This window comes from Lontra canadensis, unplaced genomic scaffold (genome assembly GCF_010015895.1).
Source record: "Lontra canadensis isolate GAN:19392208 unplaced genomic scaffold, GSC_riverotter_1.0 scaffold12, whole genome shotgun sequence".
NCBI classification, from domain to species: Eukaryota; Metazoa; Chordata; class Mammalia; order Carnivora; family Mustelidae; genus Lontra; species Lontra canadensis.
The window spans coordinates 11141746-11165660 of NW_022631006.1; the positions used below are offsets into that span (position 1 = coordinate 11141746).

The 23915-nt window shown below is 37.8% G+C and overlaps 2 protein-coding genes and 1 pseudogene across 5 annotated transcripts in view; 1 reads left to right on the top strand and 2 right to left on the bottom strand.

Moving 5' to 3' along the window:
* Positions 1–1279, top strand: part of USP50 (ubiquitin specific peptidase 50) — a 41518-nt gene extending 40239 nt beyond the window's left edge. For both annotated transcript variants that reach the window (XM_032856506.1, XM_032856508.1), the window contains exon 8: positions 1193–1279. The gene's annotated coding sequence lies outside the window, so the exon portion shown is untranslated. The remainder of the gene's footprint in view (positions 1–1192) is intronic.
* Positions 1–23915, bottom strand: part of USP8 (ubiquitin specific peptidase 8) — a 71506-nt gene that overhangs the window by 4644 nt on the left and 42947 nt on the right. Inside the window, exons 10-16 of one of the 3 annotated variants that reach the window (XM_032856503.1) lie at positions 23289–23512; positions 9157–9738; positions 6565–6651; positions 4710–4787; positions 4033–4295; positions 1838–2050; positions 1184–1394 (exon numbers count right to left, since the gene is read on the bottom strand). In XM_032856503.1, the coding sequence (XP_032712394.1) occupies positions 1184–1394; positions 1838–2050; positions 4033–4295; positions 4710–4787; positions 6565–6651; positions 9157–9738; positions 23289–23512 (1658 nt within the window). The remainder of the gene's footprint in view (positions 1–1183; positions 1395–1837; positions 2051–4032; positions 4296–4709; positions 4788–6564; positions 6652–9156; positions 9739–23288; positions 23513–23915) is intronic. The other 2 variants (XM_032856505.1, XM_032856504.1) reach the window with 2 other exon arrangements.
* Positions 21656–21807, bottom strand: LOC116867559 (annotated as a pseudogene).

Genomic DNA, 23915 nt, shown 5'->3' on the forward strand with positions numbered 1-23915 from the left:
AGAGAATCTGAAGCAGACTCTGCACTGAGCACAGAGCCCAATGTGGGGCTCGATCCCACAACCATGAAATCATGACCTGAGTCAAAACCAAGAGTCGAACGCTTAACCAGCTAAGCCATTCAGGCGCCGCGCAGGACTTATTTTATAGAACAAATTAAGAAAATGTATTTTATTAAGGGATGGGGATTAAAGAGTACACTTGTCATGATGAGCACTGGGTCATGTATGGAGGTGCTGAATCACTATATGGTATACCTGAAACTAATATTAACTAACTGGAATTAAAATAAAAAATTTAAATAAAAATGTATTTTATTTTTTTATGTTGAAAATTTTACTTTTGAAGAGATGATATCCTAGATAGAATTTTTGTTGTCCTAAGCTCATGGATGAATACACACACACTTTATATATATTCATATATACATGTACACAAAATACATATTTACATGTACATGTATTGGGGTATATATCTATATAGATATGTGTGTATATATATATGTTCAGTGGTAATAGTGATCCCAATGGTATTTGAGAGATATATGCCTCAGTAACTTTTCATGTGAGTCCTCTGGTTATATGAGGTAATTCTTATTTTAAGAAAGAAGGATAAAGGGGCGCCTGGGTGGCTCAGTGGGTTAAGCCACTGCCTTCGGCTCAGGTCATGATCTCAGAGTCCTGGGATCGAGCCCCGCATTGGGCTCTCTGCTCAGCGGGGAGCCTGCCTCCTCCTCTCTCCCTGCCTGCCTCTCTGTCTGCTTGTGATCTCTGTCTGTCAAATAAATAAAATAAAATCTTAAAAAAAAAAAAAAGGATAAAAAAATACAAAAAATATAGAAAAATACAATAAGACATTCAGGTGGTCTACAGCTAATCTTTTATAAAATTTGTGTTTATGATTTACTTTCACATACAAATGGTCACAGTTATCTCTTTTTAAATTTTTTTAATTTCTCACGATACAGCCTACCATTTTAATAAGCAAATATAAATTATATATTTCTTTTAAAATATTAGAACTATCAGATATATTTGTTTTACAGTTCCCTGCCTTAGTACAAAGTCACTAGATTTGAATAAACTAGCACTGGACAATTCCCAACAACAATTTTGAATTGCTATAAAAATTAGTGTTGAGCAACCCTAAAGAGTGTTTACAACTTAGAAAAATCAGATTTCTTACTTTATTTAGATCTTCATGGAGACCATCCATTAGGAACAGAAGCAGTTCTTGTGAATCTTGCTGGCTATATCCTGCAAACTGGTCATTGATCTTCCCAATGGTGATTTTAAAGTCTTTTGGACTGATATACCTGTACTGTCCGGTCCACAGGGCTTTCATAATTATGCCAAATTCTTCAGCCACTTCACCTTTATGCCCCAACAAATTTGACCTTTGCAAATAAAGTTAAAAAAAAAGGTGTTTTTGTTTTTTTTTTTTTTAAAGTTAAGGTACAGTGGGTTCCTGGGATCAATATTAAATTCTTCACATACTATAACCTAACACTATTTATTTATTCACAGGTTTCTTACCAAATACTCATCTGAATCTTACTTTGATTATACCCTGCCACAACTTCTTTTGGGCTGTGAACCCTGCCCTATCTCTTCCTCCTCCTCAAAAGACTCCAGTTTATGATGGAGGTTCTGCCTTCATGCACTGCTCCTCTCCTGTCTGTCCTTTACCAATCAGAGGTGGCTTTTCTCACATTTTTCTTAAGAATAAAGATGTTTTTTCCCCTTTCCTAATTTGACTTCTCTGAAGCTGGTTAGTAAGGAAGTGTTACTTAGATCACCCTTTTAGTACTACATTGCAACAAGTAGGAAATTTCTTTACCTGTTAATATCATCCTGGTAACAGTTTCGGTTGAAATAATCAGCCAAATGTGGAGCATTACATAGGCACTGCAGTATCGAGTTCATATAACAAGTATTTCCTAAATTACGAAGTCCAGTGAGAGCTGGTCCAGATCCTCCAAAAACAGGATTGAGGTTCCGAATCTGAGAAGCAGAAAGCCTTGTGATCTCAGCTTTAGGATAGCATGTTGGCCTGAGGAAAAAATGTACACCATGTCTTAAAATGCACCGCATCTAAAATTAAGGTTCATACTACAAATGGTAGCCAACAAGTCATAAGGTACTAGGCTTTACAACACATTTATTATCTAGTTAACACTGACCCTCCCAAGAAACAAGTACCTTTAACCTCTTACTTGCGTCTATGGTTCTTACACCCTGAGACAGATTCCCTGGCTTCTCATGAACAGGTAGCGTCTTCTGGTAGAGAAAGCTCTTTCGAATTCCTTTAAATAATCCTAGGAAGTTTAGCATTACCGAATGTTGAGCTCAACCAGAATGCCAAACAAAAACTAAAAAGTTTATTACTGTGGAATAGATATCAAAAGAGGCAGGGATTATTTGGGTACCATTACCTGAAACATAAACGTGTGCTGACAATGTGGTAGCCACTGGCCACAGGGAGCTATTTAAATTTAAAGTGAAATTAAAAATTCAGCTCCTCAGTTATACCTGTTATAATTCTAAATAACCACTACCACACTGAACAGCACTGGACTAGAGAATGTCTTTAAGACTTTTGTTATGTGTTGTATTGGACTTATATGCAGAGCTTCTAGAACTGCTATAGCATTAAGAAAAATCTTATTTATTATTGATTCTAAGCGTACTTTCAATCCTGAAAGAAATATTAAGAACAGATTAAACCATGTTTCAATCGGCTTTTCTTTACATGTGTTTTATGCTTAAGCTTCATGCTTTACATAAATGCTCAGGTATGCATTCACGTACTCCTCTGTTGCACACATATAAAAATACTGCATGTGTGACTGTTTTCAAAAACTTAAAATCTTCAAGTTAAACTTTAATAAGAATGATGATTCAGGAGTGCCTGATGATTCAGTGGGTTAAAGCCTCTGTCTTCGGCTCAGGTCATGGTCCCAGAGTCCTGGGATGGAGCCCCGCATCCATCGGGCTCTCTGCTCAACAGGGAGCCTGCTTCCTCCTCTCTCTCTGCCTGGTTCTCTGCCTACTTGTGATCTCTGTCATACAAATAAATAAAAATCTTTAAAAAATAAAAAAAAGAATGATTCAATAAAGAATTAAATCTTACCTTTTTTTTTTTTTTTTTAAGATTTTACTTATTTATTTGACAGAGACAGTGAGAGAGGTAACACAAGCAGGGGGAGTGGCAGAAGGAAAGCAGGCTTCCCGCTGAGCAAGGAGCCCAAAGACGTGTAGGGCTCCATCCCAGACCCTGGGACAATGAAGGCAAATGCTTAATGACTGAGCTACCCAGGCACCCCTCTTACCAGTTTTAATAGTGAGTCCTAATATAAACTTCCATTTATCCCTTTCCCCTAAAGTTAGCATTAGAAGTGATAGGCAGATTTGACATTTATCTTCTCATAATCCTATCAAATCATAAGCCAGGAGCATTGGAGAGAGCACACCAGGAATACATCTAAACGAGATATTGGTTTGGGAAAATTAATTGAACCTACTGATCAATCACTACTTGCGAATAGCAGAAATGCAATGAAGAAAAAGGGAACAGAGTAAGGATGAGGAGCTGACACACACAATACCTGTTATTCTAATACTATTTAAGTTTGCTTCCACAGTACAGGTGAAGTTAAAAAAAAAAGTTTGGAATTTGAGAGCTGCAACAAGACAAACTCAACAATTCCTCTTTAGAGGAATTTAGGGACCGGGAGATTTATGAAAAACTTCTAGGTAGTCTATACCATGCTGCCTTAAAATATAATAATGTATGTTCTTTTATATCCACAATAATACTTAATATGATAATCTTCCCTGATATATTTAGGTTAGCATTTGAGATAAAAACCAAGGAATGTAATCCTCTCATTTTTTCCCTCTGTGCTAAGTAACAATGGCCGCTATAGCCATCCTCAGAAATTTGACTCCCTGCTATTAATAAACTGGTATGTTTAGAGAAAAAGCTTTCAATATAGCAGATTATTCTAGTTCTAAGAGTTAGGATAAACTTACTTGTTTTCCCGATTAACTGCTGGAGTTACTGTTGGCTTCCTCTTCTCTTCCTCTTGAATGGCCTGGGTTATATCTGGGGAGGAGTAGGAGCGCTTCAGTTTGGACGGTTCCCTATCCCGCTCAGCAGGAATCTGTGGCTTGGCTTTATGAGTTGGAGGGGTGGAAGGAGGTGCAGATGAAGGAGCCATTTCCGGCGGATACATATGAACAGTGTTGGTGGGTGAATGATAATAACGAAAAGTTCCAGTGATTGGGTCAAGAAACTTAAATGGAAAAGAGACAAAAACAAAAAACACGTCAAAGAACAATGACCATTACAAACAAAAAAAGTTACTCAAAAGTATTCCACTGCTAAATTTACTTTTGATTAAAATAATTTGATAAGATGGTAGTAATTACTTCTATAATAAAACTTCCAAAGAACTTTAGGTATTAAATAAACTGTTTCTAAATGACAAATGCCAGATATGCTCTCATATATTGTAGCCAGCAGCTCAGATTGGATATACTGAGAAATCTAAACATGCTGTAATTAGGGAAATGAGCTATATCTTCCATCATGAAGAAACAGAACTGACTCTGCATTAGAGAGGATGTAGAATAAACCAAAAAAAAAAGCTTTTTAAATAAGAACACATGACCATGTTATTTATTTATGTACTAATTTTGAGTTTTACCTTGGCCCAGCCTGAAGGCAGTCCTGGTACGATCCTTCCCATTTCTTCACTTCGTGCTCTTGTCAAAGGCTCTCGAGCCTAGTTTAAAAAAAAAAATAATAATAATTTAAAAAGAATTAAATTGTGCCATATACAAACTTAAGCTACCTGTCCAAAAAATCAAAAAGCCTTGTGTTGGCTGCCCTTAATATTTTTTATTTTTTAAAATTTTTATTTTTTTAAAGATTTTATTTATTTACTAGATAGAGATCACAAGTAGGGAGAGAAGCAGGCAGAGAGAAAGAGGGGAAGCAGGCTCCCCGCTGAGCAGAGAGCCCAACGTGGGGCCTGATCCCCAGACCCTGGGATCATGACCTGAGCCGAAGGCAGAGGCTTTAACCCACTGAGCCACCCAGGCACCCGTCCTTAATATTTTTGAATCAAGTTTAAAAATGAAGAACAAACTAATTGTGGTTTCAATTCCAAATATGGCTTGCAAAAGGAAGAGAAATGTGTGTATGCACAAGCCCAGAATGATGGTGGTTTTTAAAGTTTCCTTAAAAAAAAAAAACCACAAAGACAATTTCACTGCTAGCTATCAACCCAAAAGAAATGAAAACATATATCCACACAAAGATTTGTATGCAAATGTTCCCAGCAGCATTATTTATAAAAGCCCAAAAGCAGCAGAAGCAATCCAAATATCCATTAACTGGTGAAGGAATAAATGTGGTATATCCACATAAGGGAATACTATTCAGCAAATACAAAGGAATAAACTGATACACATTATAACTGGATGAATCTCAAAAAATTATACTAGCTAAAGACAAATGCAAAAGACCACACACACACACACACACACACACACAAATTTAAATGATATGCCCAGAAGTGACCTAGCTATGGAGACAGAGTAGATCATGGTTGTCTGTGGCTTTAGGACAAAAGGAATTTAAAATGTTCTAAACCCGGGTTAATACTTGTTTTGTAATTTAAACTGCAATCACTGAACTGTAAACTAAAAATGGGTGGGTTTTATGGTATGCAAGTTACACCTCAATAAAACTCAAATAAAAACAAAGGCAAAAAATATATAAGACCTAAATATTTTTAAAATTGTGATGAAGTACACATAGAACAAAATTTGTCATCTTAACCATTTTTAAGTGTATAGGTTAGTGGCATTAAGCATCATTTGCAGTGCTGTGCAACCAATTTCAAGAACTCTCTTCATCTTGCAAAATGTAAACTATGCACCCAATTAAACAACTCTGCACTTCCTTCATCTACCTGGGAACCACCGTATATAAATGGAATCATACAGTATTTGTCTATTTGTGACTGGCTAATTTCACTTGCAAAATGTCCTGAAGATTCATCTATGTTGTAGCATGTGTCAGAATTTCCTTCATTTATAAAAGGCTGAGTAATACACCACTGTATGTAAATACCACATTTATTTATATATTCATCTGTGGATGGATATTTGGGATGCTTCCATCTTTTGGCTATCAGGCTATTGTGAATAATACTTCTATGAACACAGGTGTGTAAATATTTCTTCCAGACCCTGCTTTCAATTCTTTTGGGTATATACCTAGAAGTAGAATTGGTAGATCACATAGTAAGGTCTAGGTATTTTCTAATTTCATAAAATGAGTAGAATATACTATTGTACTTTAAACAGGAAGATAAACATCTACTCCTCTTAGCATATAAATGGCTCAATCATGTAAAAAAACAAAAACAGTTATGGAAGATAAATCTGCTTTTCCTTAGAAAGCAGACCTTAAGATGGAGGATGACAACATGGTAAAGACAACCACATGGTTATAATCCATAGGTTCCCCCAACTCAACAAACTACCACTTACTTTATTTCTTTCAGTGTCTTCTGTATTCTCTCTAAAAGTTCCAGTTTTCAGAATTCCACTTTCTGGTTGTCCTTTAATCTTAGCAGGCTGTAAAATTATTAAAATTTCAGAAGTGAAAGAAAACTCAAACTATCCTCCATGATAGACTTGCCTGTCAATCACTAGCTAATACAAGTAAATCCATCAGCGTGAAAACATAATAGGAGAAAAAAAATGAGATCTCTGAAAAGTTTATTTAGTTTTATTGTCAAAGTAGATATTTTTAATTAAAGGTGATAGACCCCATGTGGGATTTCTCAACACTAAAGACAAAGGAGAAAATAAACTGATGAATCAATGCGGTGGGAGAGGGAAGTGTGCAAGTCGCAGTGGATAGGGAAGCACTGATTCATGATACATGGCCAAGTGTGTTGCTTGTCATCGGTGTATATTCACCATGACCTCCTTTGAACACTGTCCTTTTTTTTTTTTTTTTAAAGATTTTATTTATTTGACAGAGATCACAAGTAGGCAGAGAGGCAGGCAGAGAGAGAGGAGGAAGCAGGCTCCCCGCCAAGCAGAGAGCCTGACGTAGGACTCGATCCCAGGACTCCGGGATCATGACCCAAGCTGAAGGCAGACGCCCAACCGACTGAGCCACCCAGGTGCCCCTTGAACACTGTCCTTTTATTTTAATCTCACATGATTTGGTTGCTTTCAAAGTGGTCATGTTCTCCCAAAATGAACATATTGAAGAGAATGAATAGATTATGGGATATTCATACAGAACAATGTTCAAAAGCACAAAATACATTCCTCTTGGAATCTATCATAGGTTCCTTTAAAAATTCACTTGAACTTTACAGTTTATTTAAAAAAATAACTGCAGTAAAATAACACTTCTAAGTATTTGTGACAATTTTAATAAAATTTATTCCAGAATAAATTACATATTTTGCTTACTTTTAAAAGAGCATACAATATGTAATATATATGTATATAATAACTTTTTTCAATGTGTTATATATTATAGGAAACATCAAAGACTAATGTGATTATCTCAAGGTTAGATTTGTAGAGCTATTTAGATTTGTATTTGGCACCTATATCGCTTCTCGGCCTTTTGGCTAAGATCAAGTGTGGCACCTACACTAAAAGGACCCAGAAACATGAATGCTTTAAGTTGTAAGGACTGTCTGCATCTAAGTGAAGCAAGACAGAGAAGTGGCTTTGGAATCTTATTGCACATGGGCTCCTACGCAGAATACTTAACCTCCAAGCTTCAATTTTATTTCCAAACTGAATACCTCATGGACTTATCATTAGAAGGATAAGATAATGTAGGAAAAATACTTGGTGTATAATAGCTATTCAATGAATATTTAAACTGTAATAGCTCAACAATTCTGAGTCTCCCATGAATTAAGTGAGATAGCATTTTAGTACATGGGCTTCATTTCTCTAACTTTAGGTGTTTAGAAGGCTTCTGTATGATACTGACACACACACATTTTTTTTTTTTTTTGAGAGTGAGCATGCATGATGTGAGTGGGGTCGGCGAAGGGCTGAGGGAGAGGGAGTGAGAGAATCTTATGTAGGCTCCATGCCCAGCACAGAGCCTAACGTGGGACCCGATCTGACGACCCTGAGATCATGATGTGCACAATGCCACTCAGGTGCCCAGAGAGCTTTATTTTTGATAGTTAAGGTTACTAGGTAAGTGTCCCTGGATAAGTGCGCCATTAATATGAATTCTTAATTCTGGTCTGTGCCTGAACTGCTGTTTCAGAAGTTATAAAGATTGACATTCTATAAAGACAGTATTTTGCCTTCTATCTGAAGTCATTTTTACACTACCAAAAATGTATTTCCATTTATGTGTATATAAAAAGAGCTATAACTGTTACTGCTATTATAAAAACTTATTTGTTGTTCAAAAGGGAAAAGCACCGTTAATTGTATAATACAGGAAAAAAAAATAAAAAGCACATATGATATCATTAGGTTAAAGAAGAATAACAATGAAAAATGTTCCCCCAAATTATGGGAGTCAATCTTGGGGAATAGCCAAGGACAGAAAAAGGCAACACTAATGGGATTATTGCCAGTATTATTGACTAGATGAAGCAACAAACAAAATGCCATAGACATGACCACAAAAAATCACTATACACAAAGAGAAATGTTAAGGCATTTAGATGTCACTCATTTTGGACATATTCTAAGCAGATACAAGCTCTATCATATACACATTTGACACCTAACTCCTTCACACTGAGAGGGAGGTTATATTTCACATTTTTCTAGATAAAAACTTTTTTTCTAGATAAAAATTTTCTAGATAAAAAATTCCATAAAAATGAAGAATGTAGCAAGTTATCTCAATTGCTAAAAAAAAATAAATGCATCTCACAGACATAAAAGCAATCCCATTCCTAGTCAATCAAAGGAGAGTGGGTGAAATACCAATGTAGATGGATCAGTACACATCTATCACCCACTAGAAAATCACTTAAAAGGTCCGCCCTATTTATGGAATGCCCTTGGTGTCATCTTTTTATCTAACGATTTATTTCACTTACTTGGCAGTCTGTACTGTTTGTTTCTGCTTACCTTGCCTGAATTTGAATCTCCTGCCACCGAAGCATGGGGCACATCTCCCACTGCCTTTTGTTGCAGTTCTGGGGTGGGACACCGTTTGCCCCTATCTTCTGCAGACTTCTTGGCATCGGTAGTTTCATGTTCACTTTTACTTTGTCTTTTTACTCCTGTTACTTCTCTGCCCCTCTTTGCTGAAGTTTCTTTATCTTCTTTCTTGGCCTCACTTTCTCTCTTTTCCATTTCTTCTTTTGCTTTCTGTTGCTTTTCTGTGATTTCATTTTCTTCAGCTTCTTGTTTCTTTCTGGCTTTTTGTTCTTGTTCTTCTCTCCTCAGTTTCTCTTTTTGTTCTTCTTGCTGCCTTTCTCGGAGTTCTTTTTCTTGTCTGTTTTTCTCCATTAGAAGAGCAGTTTCTGCATGAATACGAGCTTTTTCTTCATCTGTTAACATGGCAGTTGGAGGGGGAAATACTGGCTTTGTGGAACGATCAGGAACAACTTTCCCATCCTGAGGAGACTGTTGCTCATGATCTTTATTTTCAGATTTTACTCTATGATCTTCAGGCAATCTGACTGCTGGTTTTTTAGTACGATCAATCTAGATCAACAAAAACAGAGCAAAACATTCTTTTGTCAAAATCCAGAAATGTTATCTCAGTTCCTAAAATCAACTTGTTGTAAAAGAACCATCACTTTGTGGAGACAACATGTGCCAGAGGATCTATTTGTGTCTGTCAAGATTTCTCATAAGGCACTTGGCACTTACTACCTCTTGATTCCATACTTTCACTATACCATGATAGGTTATGTATTTGGAAGAGTTCATCTAAAACTCTTTTTTTAACCTAGACCTGGCCACACCTAAATTTAAGTTCCATTTCCAAATATCCAATTGCCTACTCAATATCTCTATGACAGTGTCTTACATATATACCACAAACCTAACATGGCCAAAATTGATTACACGATATTCTCCCTACAAACATGGTCCTTATCTCATGGATGTAACCACTATCCAAACAGCAGCTCACACCAGAAAGCTGAGTTTCATGTGTCCTCCCTCTGCCCTAGTACAGTCTGATGATTTTCTTCCTCTATCTGTCCCTTTCCCCTAGCACCAAACAAGTCCATGCCATCATCCTCCCTACACTGTTTCTAACTAGTTGCCCCATCTCTTTTCTTGCTTCCTTTGTCCTTCCACACTGTAGCCAGAATAATCATTTTAAAACAAATATGACTATGTTCCTCCTATATGTAAAACCCTACTTATTTTTTTTTAAAGATTTTATTTATTTGACAAAGAGTGGGAGAGAGAGTGAGAGAAGGAGAAAGAGCACATGTGGGGGAGCAGCAAAGGGAGAGGGAGAAGCAGGCTCCCTGCTGAACAGGGAGCCTGATGCAGAGCTTGATCCCAGGACTCTGGGATCATGATCTGAGCCAAAGGCAGACGCTTAACCAACTGAGCCACCCAGGCACCTGTAAAACCCTGTTTTAAATAGCTACTCACTGTACTCAGATGACATCTAAAGTCTGCGTGGCCCTGTGTGGCCTCATCTTCCCACCTCTACCTATCCTCTACCTCTCTATCTTATCTCAGACTAATCTATACCCCCCCCCCCCCCCCCCCCCCCCCCCCCAACTCCGATGCCGACACATATCCCCCCCCCCCCCCCCCCCCCGTCTCTGCCTTTTTAATTCCAAAGATGCCAAGCTCCTTCCCAACTCAGGCCTTTATACCAGCTGTTCATCTAGATAACACCTACTACAACTTTAGGTTGTGGCTTAAGTATCTCTCCCTTAGGAAAGACTTCCTAAATCCCCAAAGTCTCCTGATACATGCTCTCCTAATATCCCATTTTTTCCCCTCATATATTTATTGGGATCCTTGATTAAATAACTATAATTACTTGTTTAAAAATCTTTCTTCCATCCTAGACTATAAACTCCAGGAGGGTAAAGACTGTGCTTGAGACATAGTAAATAAATACGTTGCCAAAGGATTGGGTAAAATATTCCACAACACCTTTCATAACAGGTAAGTTACTGAATTAATGAGTTAAATGTTCATTCCCTCAATTTAATAGGATACTAACCCTAAAGAATTGTTAGAAATGACCCAAACATCTTTTTTTCTCTTTTCTTTCTTTCCTACCTTCCTTTTTTTTTTTTTTTAAACAAATTGAGGGTTTTATTTACAAACAGGACAAGAAAAGTATACAAAAGACTCTTGGTCAAGTGGGTAAAGGCAAAGCTCTAAAATTTAATTTGCAGTAGGGTGTGGAACTGGACATTAAAAAAAAAGAAAAACTAAAGACAAGCTGTAGTTACCTTACATGTGTGAAAATGTGCCATTATCAACTTCCATCATTTGAGTTAAAACAAGGCTGTTTTCTCTTTTCCTCACAAATATTAATGATGCAGAACTGGATCCAAGTTCATCTTCAACATGAGCCTCCAGAATGTCTAGCTACAACTTTCTCCTAAACTGGTTCCTATTTCTGTACATTTGTCTTTCTTCCCCACCCACCTTCTCCACATGCTGGTGCCACCTGGTTGGCCTGAGCGGTGAAGCATGAGCACTGAGGCCTCCTTTGCAAGGTCTGGGGGACTCAGGGAAACATGCAGGTATTGCTACCCACCCTACAGATTGATCAGCAACAACTATTTGGACTTCTGGATATTCTGGAAACAGAACTGTGGCCTATCACAGAGGTTGGTGGAGGGGTATGTTAAAAGGAGTCTCCTCTTTCTTTCACCTCCCTGGCCAGTGGTCCAATGGCAGTCTCAGGGTTGTCCTGGTGGAACATCCAGCTCAGGACCCATGTGGTGCTGATCTCTGAATCCAGGTGAGATGCAGACAAACTTGGCAGCACCAAAGAGGAAAGGATGCTACAAAGGCAGTCAGTGAGAGCTCAAGGGCTTCAGAGGGATTTAAAGCACCTGTAGCCACCCATCATCCCTTGTCCCTGCACAGAACTGAAAGCCAGCCCAACTAAGATTCCCCAGGGCTCATAAACCAGACCTGGCTGCCCTACTTCCCCTCCTCCTGTTCACCATCTTTCTTGTTTTGAGTTCCAGCACACCTGTCTCCTACTTACTGGTTCCTTCCCCAAAACACACACTTTCCTTGCAGGCGTAGTGTCTCCCTCTCTCCCAAGACAAAGGGACTTGGGTGGCTTGGTGTAGAGGTGCTGAACAGTCAGGAGTAGGCGATGATGGCCAGCAGTTGAGGTGTACAGCTACAAACACAGAGCCAGACTGGGCTGGCTGAGTACGACAGGAGCACTTGCTCAAGCCACCTCTTCAACCCAGCCTGCGTCTGACCTCCCTCCTTCCTTCGCCGCTACTGCACATTTGTGTCATGGGGGAGGGGGGCGGGAATCACAAGTTTTATCTGCTTTAAGCAGTCATGCACGTCATCAACAGTTTTCAAAGCATCACAACCTTCAAAGAGATTTTCCTTCCTTCCTTCTTCTCAAGACCATAATTAAACTCCAGGTGACAAAGGGGTAGAGGCAGGAGCTGGGGTGCATGACTGACAAACAGCTCCTTTGCTGCCCCCAGAACAGAAGCAGCCAAGGGCTGTGAGTGCCGTGTCAGGGTGACCTTTCCAGAACATAACACATCATCTTAGCCCAGGTCAAAATTCCCTTTCTCCCTTATAATCACCACTCTGCCACCCACCCAGAGTGCTCCCCTGTGTCAAGTGTCTGCCTCCATGCCAGCCCCTGTGGGTTAGCACACTAGAATACCAAACCTAATGTGGGCCTAATTCTCTGTGGGACTGTCCATCGGAGCCACCTGTGTGCTAGTCATGAAAAGCTCAGAGGATGGGCAGGGATGTTCCGTTCATAACATTCATCCAGTTCATTGAAGACACATTGTTTTCCTCCAAGGATTTTGTGGGGTCAGGTCTGAAATGGTCCTGGATTCACAGAGCTCCCAGAGCAGAGCTTTCATCCATTTTTGTGTATTTGCCCTCGTAGTTCCCTTTGGCAGAAGAACGAGACCAGGCTGGTGACTACTCCGAACAGGGCAGAGTAGACCACAGAGAAGCTGGGCAGGCAATGATCATGTAGTGGCTTCCTTTGTTGATGACCTTCCCAACATTCTTGCTGTAGTTCTTCAGCTTGGCAGGTACCTCCTCTTGGGCTTCTCGCCAGGTGCTGGCTCCTCCAGGGGCTCGTACCACCCCAGGAGGACAGGGAGGCGCACCTTGTGCGTGCTCCGGACCCCTGGGGGTCCTGTGCTCACACCGCTCACCATCTTGTCCTCGCGTACCAGCTGCTCCAGGAGGGTGGCTGCCTCTTCGGCCCACTTTGTCCACATCCACCACCGGGGCCTGCGGCCAAGGAAGTCACTCATGGCTTTGCTTTGGAGCCTGTTATGATGCTGCGGCCCCTCTGGCAAAGGTCGGGGTGAGAAGACGCCAACCCCCAATAACCTATTTCTTGAGAATACAACTTACTGAAACAAGTATAAAAACTTACAAGAATATTTGCCAATAACAACCTGTATGGTTTTTATAAAACGTATTATACATTCTGCAACTAGAAAATACCACCACAGGAAGATACTCTCCATGTGCCCTGCTACCACCATTCACCCCACTTGGTATTCCCCCTACCCATGGATCAGCCCTGCCCAAGTGCATACTTTGGCAGGTACCCATCCAAAGTGGTTCCTGCTCAGCTACACCTGGCAGGCAGCCTAAGACAAGATGATAGCCCTCCAAAGCAGCTCCTGCTGGGGTGGGGAAGGTGTCAGTTTTACCCAACAGCATGCCCTTGAATGGCTGTGATTGGACCTCTCAGCTACTTGCACCAGGACTAGTCCTGCCCACCAGTATGCCTATTGCAGTTTCAAACTAGCCATATCAGAAGGGCACACACAGCCCATACAGGGGATATCCCTGGAGTGCCTGGTTCTGGTGACCATGGCGAGATTGCACACCTGGGCCCCAAAGGGCACCTTCTACATAAGGCCACTCCTTCAAGACTGGGAGATGCAGCTGACCTATTTAACACAAAGAAACAGAGAGTCAAGCAAAATGAGGAGGCAGAGATATACTTCAAAACAAAACAACAAGATAAAACCTCAGAAAAAGAACCAGAGATAAGCAATCTTCCTGATAGAGTTAAAAGTAATGGTCATAATGATATTCACTGAACTTGGAAGAATGGATGAATGCACTAAGAACTTCAACAAGGACGTAGAAAATAGAAAAAAGAACCAATCAGAACTGAAGAATAAAAGGAACTAAAATGAAAAATACACTGGGAAAAAAATATACTGAGGGAATCAAGAGCAGCTTAAAAGATGCAGAAGAACCTATCAGTGATCTGGAAGACAGAGTAGTGGCAATCACTCCAGTTGAACAACAAAAAGAAAAAAAGAACTTAAACAAAAGAGGGTTAAGAGATGACTGGGACAACAGCAAGTGTACTAATATTTGCATTACGGGTACCAGAGGAAAAGAGAAAGAGAAAGGGGCAGAGAACTTATTTGAAAAAATATAGCTGAGGGGTGCCGGGGAGGCTCAGTGGGTTAAAGCCTCTGCCTTCAGTTCAGGTCATAATCCCATGGTCCTGGGATCGAGCTCCGCATCAGGCTCTCTGCTCAGTGGGGACCCTGCTTCCTCCTCTCTCTCCACCTGCCTCTCTGCCTACTCTCTGTCAAATAAATAAAATCTTAAAAAAAAAAAAAAAGAAAAAAGAAAAAATATAGCTGAAAACATTCCTAACATAGAGGAGAAAACAGACAATGTAGGTCTAGAAAGCACAGAGCCCAAAAGAAGATGCAAACAAAGCAATGTGCATCAAGACATAATAATTAACATGTCAAAGGTTAAAATTTAAGAGAATTGGGGCACCTGGGTGGCTCAGTGGATTAAGCATCTGCCTTCGGTTTGGTCATGATCTCAGGGTCCTGGGATCAAGCCCTGTGTCAGGCTCCCTGCTCAGCAGGGAGTCTACTTCTCCCTCTGCCTTTCCCCCTGCACATGTGTTCGCTCACTAAATAAAATCTTAAAAAGAAAAAAAAGATAAAGAGAAGTTTTAAAGCAGCAAGAGAGAAGCAAAAAGTTACCTATCAGGGAAACCCTACAAGGCTCTCAGTTGATTTTTCCACAGAAACTTTGCAGCCCAGAAGAGATTGTCATGATATAGTCAAATTGTAGAAAGGAAAAGCCAATAATCAAGAATACTCTACTTGGCACGGTTATCACCTAGAATTAAATAAAAGATAAAGAGTTTCCTTGACAAAAGTTAAAGGAGTTCACCATCACTAAACCAGCCTTATAAAAAAGGTTAAAGGAACCCACGTGGAAAAGAAAAGGCCATAACCAGAAGTGACATTTTAAAAGAAAAATGTCACTGGTAAAAGCAAACATAGTAAAGGTAGGGAATCAACCAATTCTAAAGCTACTATGGAGATTATGACAAAAGTAATAAAATCAAGTGTATTTATAATAAAGAAATATAAAAATAAAAATATAAAATATGTCAGAAATATAAAATGTGAAGGGGTGCTTTGGTGGCTCAGTCAGTTGAGTGTCGCACTCTTGGTTTCAAGTCAGGTTGTGATCTCATGGGTGGTAAGACTGAGCTCTACGCTGGGCTTCATGCTTAGTAGGGAGTCAGCTTGAAGATTCTCTCCCTCTGCCCCTCTCCCCACTTGAACACACAATCTTGCTCTCAAATAAATAAATCTTAAAAAAAAAAACCAAAAAACACAAAATGTGGAGAGGATAAGTTAAAATGTAGTGATTTTAAAATGTGTTTGAAGTTAAGTGACCATCAACTTAAAATAAACTGCCATATATATGTAAGGTGCCATTTATGTACCCAAAACCAAAAACCTGTAATAGGTAAACAAAAAATAAAGAGAAAGGAATCTAAATAAAACACTAGAGAAAGTCATAAAATCACAAGGGAAGAGAGCAAGAGAAGAAACAGAAAAAAGCTATAGAAGCAATCAGAAAAGATTAAAAAAAATGGCAGTTAGTACATACCTATCAATAATTAGTTTGAATGTAAACAGATTAAGTGCTATAATCAAAATACAAAAGGTGGCAGAATGGATTAAAAATAAAATAAGACCCATCTAGTATTCTGCTTACAAGAAACTTCAGACTTAAAGACACTTACAGACTAAAAGTGAAGGGATGAAAAAGATAGTCCACGCAAAAAGAAGCTAAATAAAGAAAGAAACAAAGAAAATAGAGCTGGGGGAGCAACATATTTATCAGACAAAGTAGACTTTAAAACAAAGACTGTATGTAACAAGAGACAAAGTAGGGCATCCTATGATGATAAAGGGATCAATCCAGCTAAGAGGATATAACAATTCTAAATATCTATATACCATCTCAGGAGCACCTAAATATATAAAGCAAATATTAATACACAGAAAGGAAGAAATTGATCAGACTACAGTAAAAGCAGGGGATTTTAACACCATACTTAAATCAATGGCTAGATCATCCAGACAGAAAATAAGGGAAACAGCAGCTTTGAAGGACACATTAGACCACATGGATCTAACAAACATATATAGTACATTGTCTCAAAACAGCAGAGTATACATTCTTTTCAAGTGTACATGAAACTTTCTCTAGGACAGATCACATGTTGGGCCACGAAGTAAATCTCAATACATTTAAGAAGAGCAAAATCATATCAAGCATCTTTTCCAACCACAACGGTATGAAACTAGAAATCAATTATAAGGAAAAATCTGGAAAGAATACAAATACAGAGAGCTACTAAACAACAAAGGGGTCAACCAAGAAATCAAAGAGGAAATTAAAAAATCATGGAAACAAATGAACATGAAAGCACAATGGTCCAAATCTTTGGGATGCAGCAAAAACAGTTCTAAGGAGGGAGGTCTAGGTCTAAGTTCTAGGGAGGTCTAGACAGACGCCTACCTTAAGAAATAAGAAAAATCTAAAATAAAAATACCTAACCTTATACCTAAATAAACTAGAAAAAAAACAAAGCCCCAAACCAGCAGAAGGAAGGAAATAAAAAAGAGTAGAGCAGAAATAAATGAAACAGTAGAAGAATAGAAAAGATCAATGAAATAAGAACTGCTTCTTTGAAGAGATGAACAAAACTGATAAATCCTTAGCCAGACTCATCAAGAAAACACGAATGGACTCAAATAAACAGAATGAGAAATGAAGAAATAACAACTGACACCACAGAAATACAGAAGATTATGAAAAATTATATGTCAACAAATTGGACAACCTAGGAGAAATGGATGAATTCTTTAAACATATAATATTCCAGACTCAATCAGGAAGAACAGAAAATCTTAGCAGATTAATTACAGGTACACTTTGCTTTACTTCACTTCACAGACACTGTATTTTTTAAAAACTAAAGGTTTATGGCAACACTGGGTCAAGCAAGTCTGTTAGTGCCACTTCTCCAACAGCATTTGCTCACTTCATGTCTCTGCATCACATTTTGGTAATTCTCACAGGATTTCAAACATTTTATTATTACTTTATGTCATGGTGATTTGTGATTAATGATCTTTGATGTTACTATTTAATTTTTTTTCCAGTGCCATGAACCATACCCATATAAGTTAATAAATTATTAATTATTAACATTAATAATTATTATTAAATTAATAATTTAATAAATGTTGCATATGTTCTATGTCATGGACCAGCTGTTCCCTAGTCTCTCTCCTCCTCCTTGGGTCTCTCTATTCCCCAAGATACAATATTGAAATTAGGCCAATGAATAACCCTACAATGGCCTCTTAAGTGTTCAAGAGAAAGGAAGAGTCACACATCTAATAATTTTATTTTTTTTAAAGATGTATTTGTCAGAGAGAGAGAGAGACAGACAGACAGAGTAAGCACAAGCATGGGGAGTGGCAGGCAGAGGGAGAAGCAGGCTCCCTGCTGAGCAAGGAGCCTGATGCAGGACTTGATTCAGGACCCTGCAATCATGACCTGAGCCGAAGGCAGAAGCTTAACCAACTGAGCTACATAGGCGTCCCTACTTTAAGATTTTTTTTTTTTTTTTAATTTTAGAGAGAGAGTGTGATGGGGGGTAGGAGCAGAGGGAGAGAAGAGAGAGAATCTCAAGGAGACTCCATCCTGAGCATGGAGCCCAATGTGGGGCTTGATCTCACGACCTCAGCCAAAATCAAGAGTTGGATGCTTAGCCGACTAAGCCACCCAAGCGCCCTTACATCTATCACTTTAAATCAAAAGCTAGAAACAAGTTTAATGAGGAAGGCATGTCAAAAGCCGAGATAGGCCAAAAGCTGGGCCTCATGTCAAACAGCCAAACTGAAAATGCAAAGAAATTCTTGGGAAAAAAAAAAAAAAAAGAAAGAAAGAAAGAAAGAAAGAAAACCATGATGCTGGCAAAGGTTGAGTCATGAGGTTTAAGGAAAGTAGCTGTCTCCATAATATACAAATTCAAGGTGAAGCAGCAGGTACTACTGTAAAATCTGCAGCAAGTTATCTAGAAGATCTAGCTAAGTTAATATAGATGAAACAGATTTATACTGGACAAAATGCCATCTACGACTTTCACAGCTGGAGAGTAGAAGTCAATGCCTGGTTTCAAGGCTTCAGAGACAGGCTGACTCTCTTGTTAGGGGTCAGTGCAGCTGGTGACTTTCCGCTGAAGCCAGTGCTCACTGACAACATACCTGGTAACTCAAGAGTTCTGATTGAAAACATTAATGTTTTCATGTTTGTTTTTTGTTTTGATGTCTGTTAACATCCATTCTGCAGCCCACTGATCAAGAAGTCATGATAGCTTTCCAGTCTTTTTACTTAAATTCATTTTGTGAGGCTAAAACTGTTTAGATAGTGCTTCCTAACAATGCATCTAGGCAAGGTCCACTGAAAACCCTCTGAAAAAGATAAAGTATTCTACATGAAGTTAAGAACATTAGTGATTCCTAGAAAGATGTATGTCAAAATTTCAACATTAACAGGACTTTGGAAGAAGTTGATTCCAGGCCTCATGGATGACTTTGCAGAGTTCAAAACTGAAGTGGTAGAATTAACCTCAAATGTGCTGGAAATAGCAAGAGAACTAGAATTACAAGTACAGCCTGAAGATATGACTAAATATCTGCTATATCATGAAAAACTTTAACAGATGAACAGTTGCTTCTTTTGGATGAGTAAAACATCTGGTTTCTTGAAATGGATCTACTGGAAGATGCGGTAAAGACTGCTAAAAAATGACAACAAAGGATTTAGAATATAACATAAATGGACTCCAATTCTGAAAGAAGTTTTATTGTGGGGAAAATGCTATCAAATAGTATTGCATACTACAAAGGAATCATTCATGAAAGAGTCAATTCATACATCAAACTTCACTGTTGTCTTATTTTAAGAAATTGCCACAGCTACCCCAAACTTTAGCAACCACCCCTTATTAATCAATAGCCATCAGCACTGAGGTAATACTCTCCCCACTAGCAAAAAGATTACATCTTGCTAAAATCTCAAATGATGGTTAGCATTTTTAGCCGTATTTTTCAATTAAGATACGTACAGTGTTTTTTTAGTCATAATGCTATTGTACACTTAATAGACTACAATATAGTGTAAAGGTAAATTTTATATGTACCAGAAAACCAAAAAATTCATTGGACTTGCTTTATCATAATATTCACTTTACTGTGGTTGTCTGGAATGAAACCCACAATATCTCAGTTGAATACCTGTACTAGCAATGAAACTGAATCAGTAATTAAAAACTCCCATCAACCCAAAGTCCAGGAACAGATGGTTTCGCATGTGACTTCTACCAAAGAAGAGTTAATACCTATTCTTCTCAAACTATTCCAAGAAATCAGAAGGAAGGAACACTTTCAAATTCATCATACAAGATGAGCATTACCCTTATACCAACAGCAGACAAAAACACTACAAAAAAGAACATTACTGGCCAACATCCCTGATGAATTGAGATGTAAGATCTTCAACAAAATATTAGCAAGCTGAACTCAACAATACATTAAAAGGACCATGTACCACAATCAAGAGGGATTTATTCCAGGGATACAAAGATGGTTCAATATTTGCAAATCAATTAACAAAATGAAAGATAAAAACCGTATGAGCATCTCAGCAGATGCAGAAGAAGCATCTGACAAAATGCATCATCCATTCATGCTAAAAACTCAACAAACTGGGTACATAAGCAAACATATCTCAACATAATAAGGAAGTATATGACAAACCCTCACCTAACATCACACTCAATAGTGAAATGCTGAAATATTTTCCTCAAGATAAGAACAAGAAGGATGCCCACCCTCCCTTTTCTACTTCTGTTCAATGTAGCACTGGAAGTCTTAGCCACAGCAATCAATTAGGAAAAATAAATAGAAGGCATCCAAATTGGTAAGGAAGAAGTGAAACTGGTACTATCTATAGATCACAAGACATTATATATAAAAAACCCTACACTCCGTAAGAAAACCTATTAGAACTAATAAATGAATTCAGTAAGGTTGCAGGATACAAAATACAATATACAGAAATTTGTTCTGTTTCTACATAATATTAATGAACCATAATCAGAAAGATTAAAATGCTTATGAATAAATTTAACCATGAGTTAAAAAACATGTACTCTAAAAACTTTAAGACACTGATGAAAGAAACTGAAGATGAGGTAAGTGCAAACATATACCATGTTCATGGAGTGGAAGAATTAATATTGTTAAAACATCAATGCTACCTAAAGCAATCTACAGATTTAATGCAATATCTATCTAAATGCCAACACCATTTTTTCACAGAACTAGAACAAAAAAATCCAAAATCTATATGGTATCACTAAAGATCCTTAATAGCTAAGTCAATTCTGAGAAAGAACAAGGCTGGAGGTGTTGCAATTCTAGATTTCAAGGTACACTACAAATCTACAGTAATCAAAACAGTATGGTACTGGTACCAAAACACATGATCAATGGAACAGTACAGAGAACCCAGAAATAAATCCACACTTGAATGGTCAATTATCTACGAGAAAGGAGGCAAGATTATACAATGAGGACAAGACAGTCTCTTCAATAAATGGTGCTGGTAAGACTAAACAGCAACATGCAAAAGAATGAAATTGGACCATACTTTCTTGTATCTATACGAAAATAAACTCAAAATGGACTAAAGACCAAGATGTAAGACCTGAAGCTATAGAACTAAAAGAAAACAAAGGTAATAAATTCCTGGACACTGATTCTAGCAATATTTTTTGGATGTGTCTCCTCAGCCAAGGTCAACAAAAGCAAAAAATAAACAAATGGGACTCATTCATCACTATAAAAAGCTTTTGCACAGTGAAGGAAACCATCAACAAAATGAAAAGGCATCCTACTGTATATATCTGGAAATTAATATCCAAAATATATAAAGAACTCAAGCAACTCAACACCAAAAAACCCAAATAGTCTGATTTAATAATGGGCAGAGGACCCAAATAGACATTTCTCCAAAGAAGTCATACAGTAGCCAAGAGACACATAAAAAGATGCTCAACATTACTAATCATCAGGGAAATGCAAATTAAAACTACAGTGAGGTATCACATTTGTTTTCAATTAGCAATAACTACGACTTGGATAAACCTCATTGACTACGATACTGCCACTGCACAAAGCTTCACGTTCTTTTTTAAGATTTCTTTATTTGAGAGCCAGTGAGCAAGCACATGGTAGGTAGGGGGAGAGACAGAGACAAACTTAAGTATAGTATATGCTGTGCATGGAGCCCAGTGTGGGGCTCGATCCCCAAACACTGAGGATCATGACCTGAGCCAAAACCAAGAGTCAGAGGCTTAACCAACTGAGCCACGCCAGTGCTCTGAAGTATCACTTTACACCGGTCAGAACTGGTAAAATCAAAAAGAGCAGAAATAGCAAGTATTGGTGAGGATCTAATGAAAAAGAAATCCTGGTACAGTATTGGTGGGAATGTAAATTGGTGCAGCACTAGAGAAAACAGTATGGAACTTCCTCAAAAAATGAAAAACAGACCATAGGATCTAGCAATTCCACTTCTGATAATTCCATTCATCTGAAGAAAATGAACATACTAATTCAAAAAGATATATGTACCCCATGTTAACTAAAGTATTTACAAAGCTAAGATATGGAAACAACTTGTTTATCAATAGATGAATAAAGAACATGTGGTGTATATATAGTGATACAGTACGCATCCATAACAAAGAATAAAACCTTATCACTTGCAGTGCGTGGACAGACCTCAAGGGTATTATGTTAAGTGAAATAAGTCAGAGAAAGACAGATACTATATAATTTCACTTATATGTGTCATCTAAAATGCAAGACAAACAAAACAAAACTGAAATAGACTCCTAAATAAAGAGAACAAACTGGTGTTTGCCCAAGGGGGACGGGTTTGAGGAGGTTGGATGAAACAGGTGAAGGGGATTAAGTACAAACGTAGAGTTAAGAAATGAGTCACAGAGATGTAAAGTACAGCACAGAAAATACAGTCAATAATATCTTAATAACTTTGATGACAGATGGTATCTAGACTTGTAATGATTTCATAATGTATACAAATGTTGAATCACTGTATTGTACATCTGAAACTAATATAATATTGTATGGTAACTATACTTCAATAATAATGAAAGAAGTAACAATAACAAAAAACATGCATGATATTTACATATCAAATTCTAAGGAAATGGAACTACAGTATTATTTTGAAAGCAAAATATTGATACCACATATCTATCATCTTTAAGCTAAACTATTTGGGAAAATACTTAAATTGTTAAATTTTACATTTTATAACTGTTAAACTGTAATACAAGAAAACACTGAAAATGTTCACATTTACTGTGGTAATACAATCTTCTACTGGTACTGCCTATAGTAAATGGGCTGCTAGCTGGCTTTGAAATCCTGTGAATTATCTATTCTCCTACTATAACAGGACTGAATTATAATGAAAAATCTTTACAGCCAAAGGCACCAAAACATAAATTCTCTTCACTGGTATTTTTCTTTATAAAATATAAAAGATTATATATAAAACTTCATTTGTATACTATGCATTTAATATTTAAAAAAGAGAAACAATATAGTTAAAAGAAATCAAGAACATACCTGTGGAACATTCTTTATAATAGGCACTGGCTGAATTATGGGTAAAACATCAGATTTAGAAGCAGCAATTGGCTCAGCTGGAGTTGGTATGTTCAGTGGTGCCATTCTCTCATCTTGATCATTTATCAGTTCTCTATTTTCATCTACTTCTACAGAAGGAGGTGGCATCCGGGCAGCAGGTTTAGAAGGAACTGATTCTTCCAGTGAAGGGTAAGTAAAATCCACTAAAATCCCCAAAAGAATAACATTTTTCAAAGAACAGCAAACACCATAAATAATACTTACATATCTCATGCTCTCATGCATGTTATATGTAATAATTAAACGTAAAGTAAATGAGGTGACAATCACAACAAGCTTTAAGAATTAATTTAACTTCCAGGCTGTGGACCCCTTCTATTTTTTAAGCCTGAAAACAAACTGCTATCCAATAGGACAAGCACACACACAACCAAGAACATTACCGAGAACACAAATAATTGAAGGCTTATTTTACCAAAGCAATATTTTTTTTTTTTTAAAGATTTTATTTATTTATTTGACAGACAGAGATCACAAGTAGATGGAGAGGCAGGCAGAGAGAGAGAGAGAGGGAAGCAGGCTCCCTGCTGAGCAGAGAGCCTGATG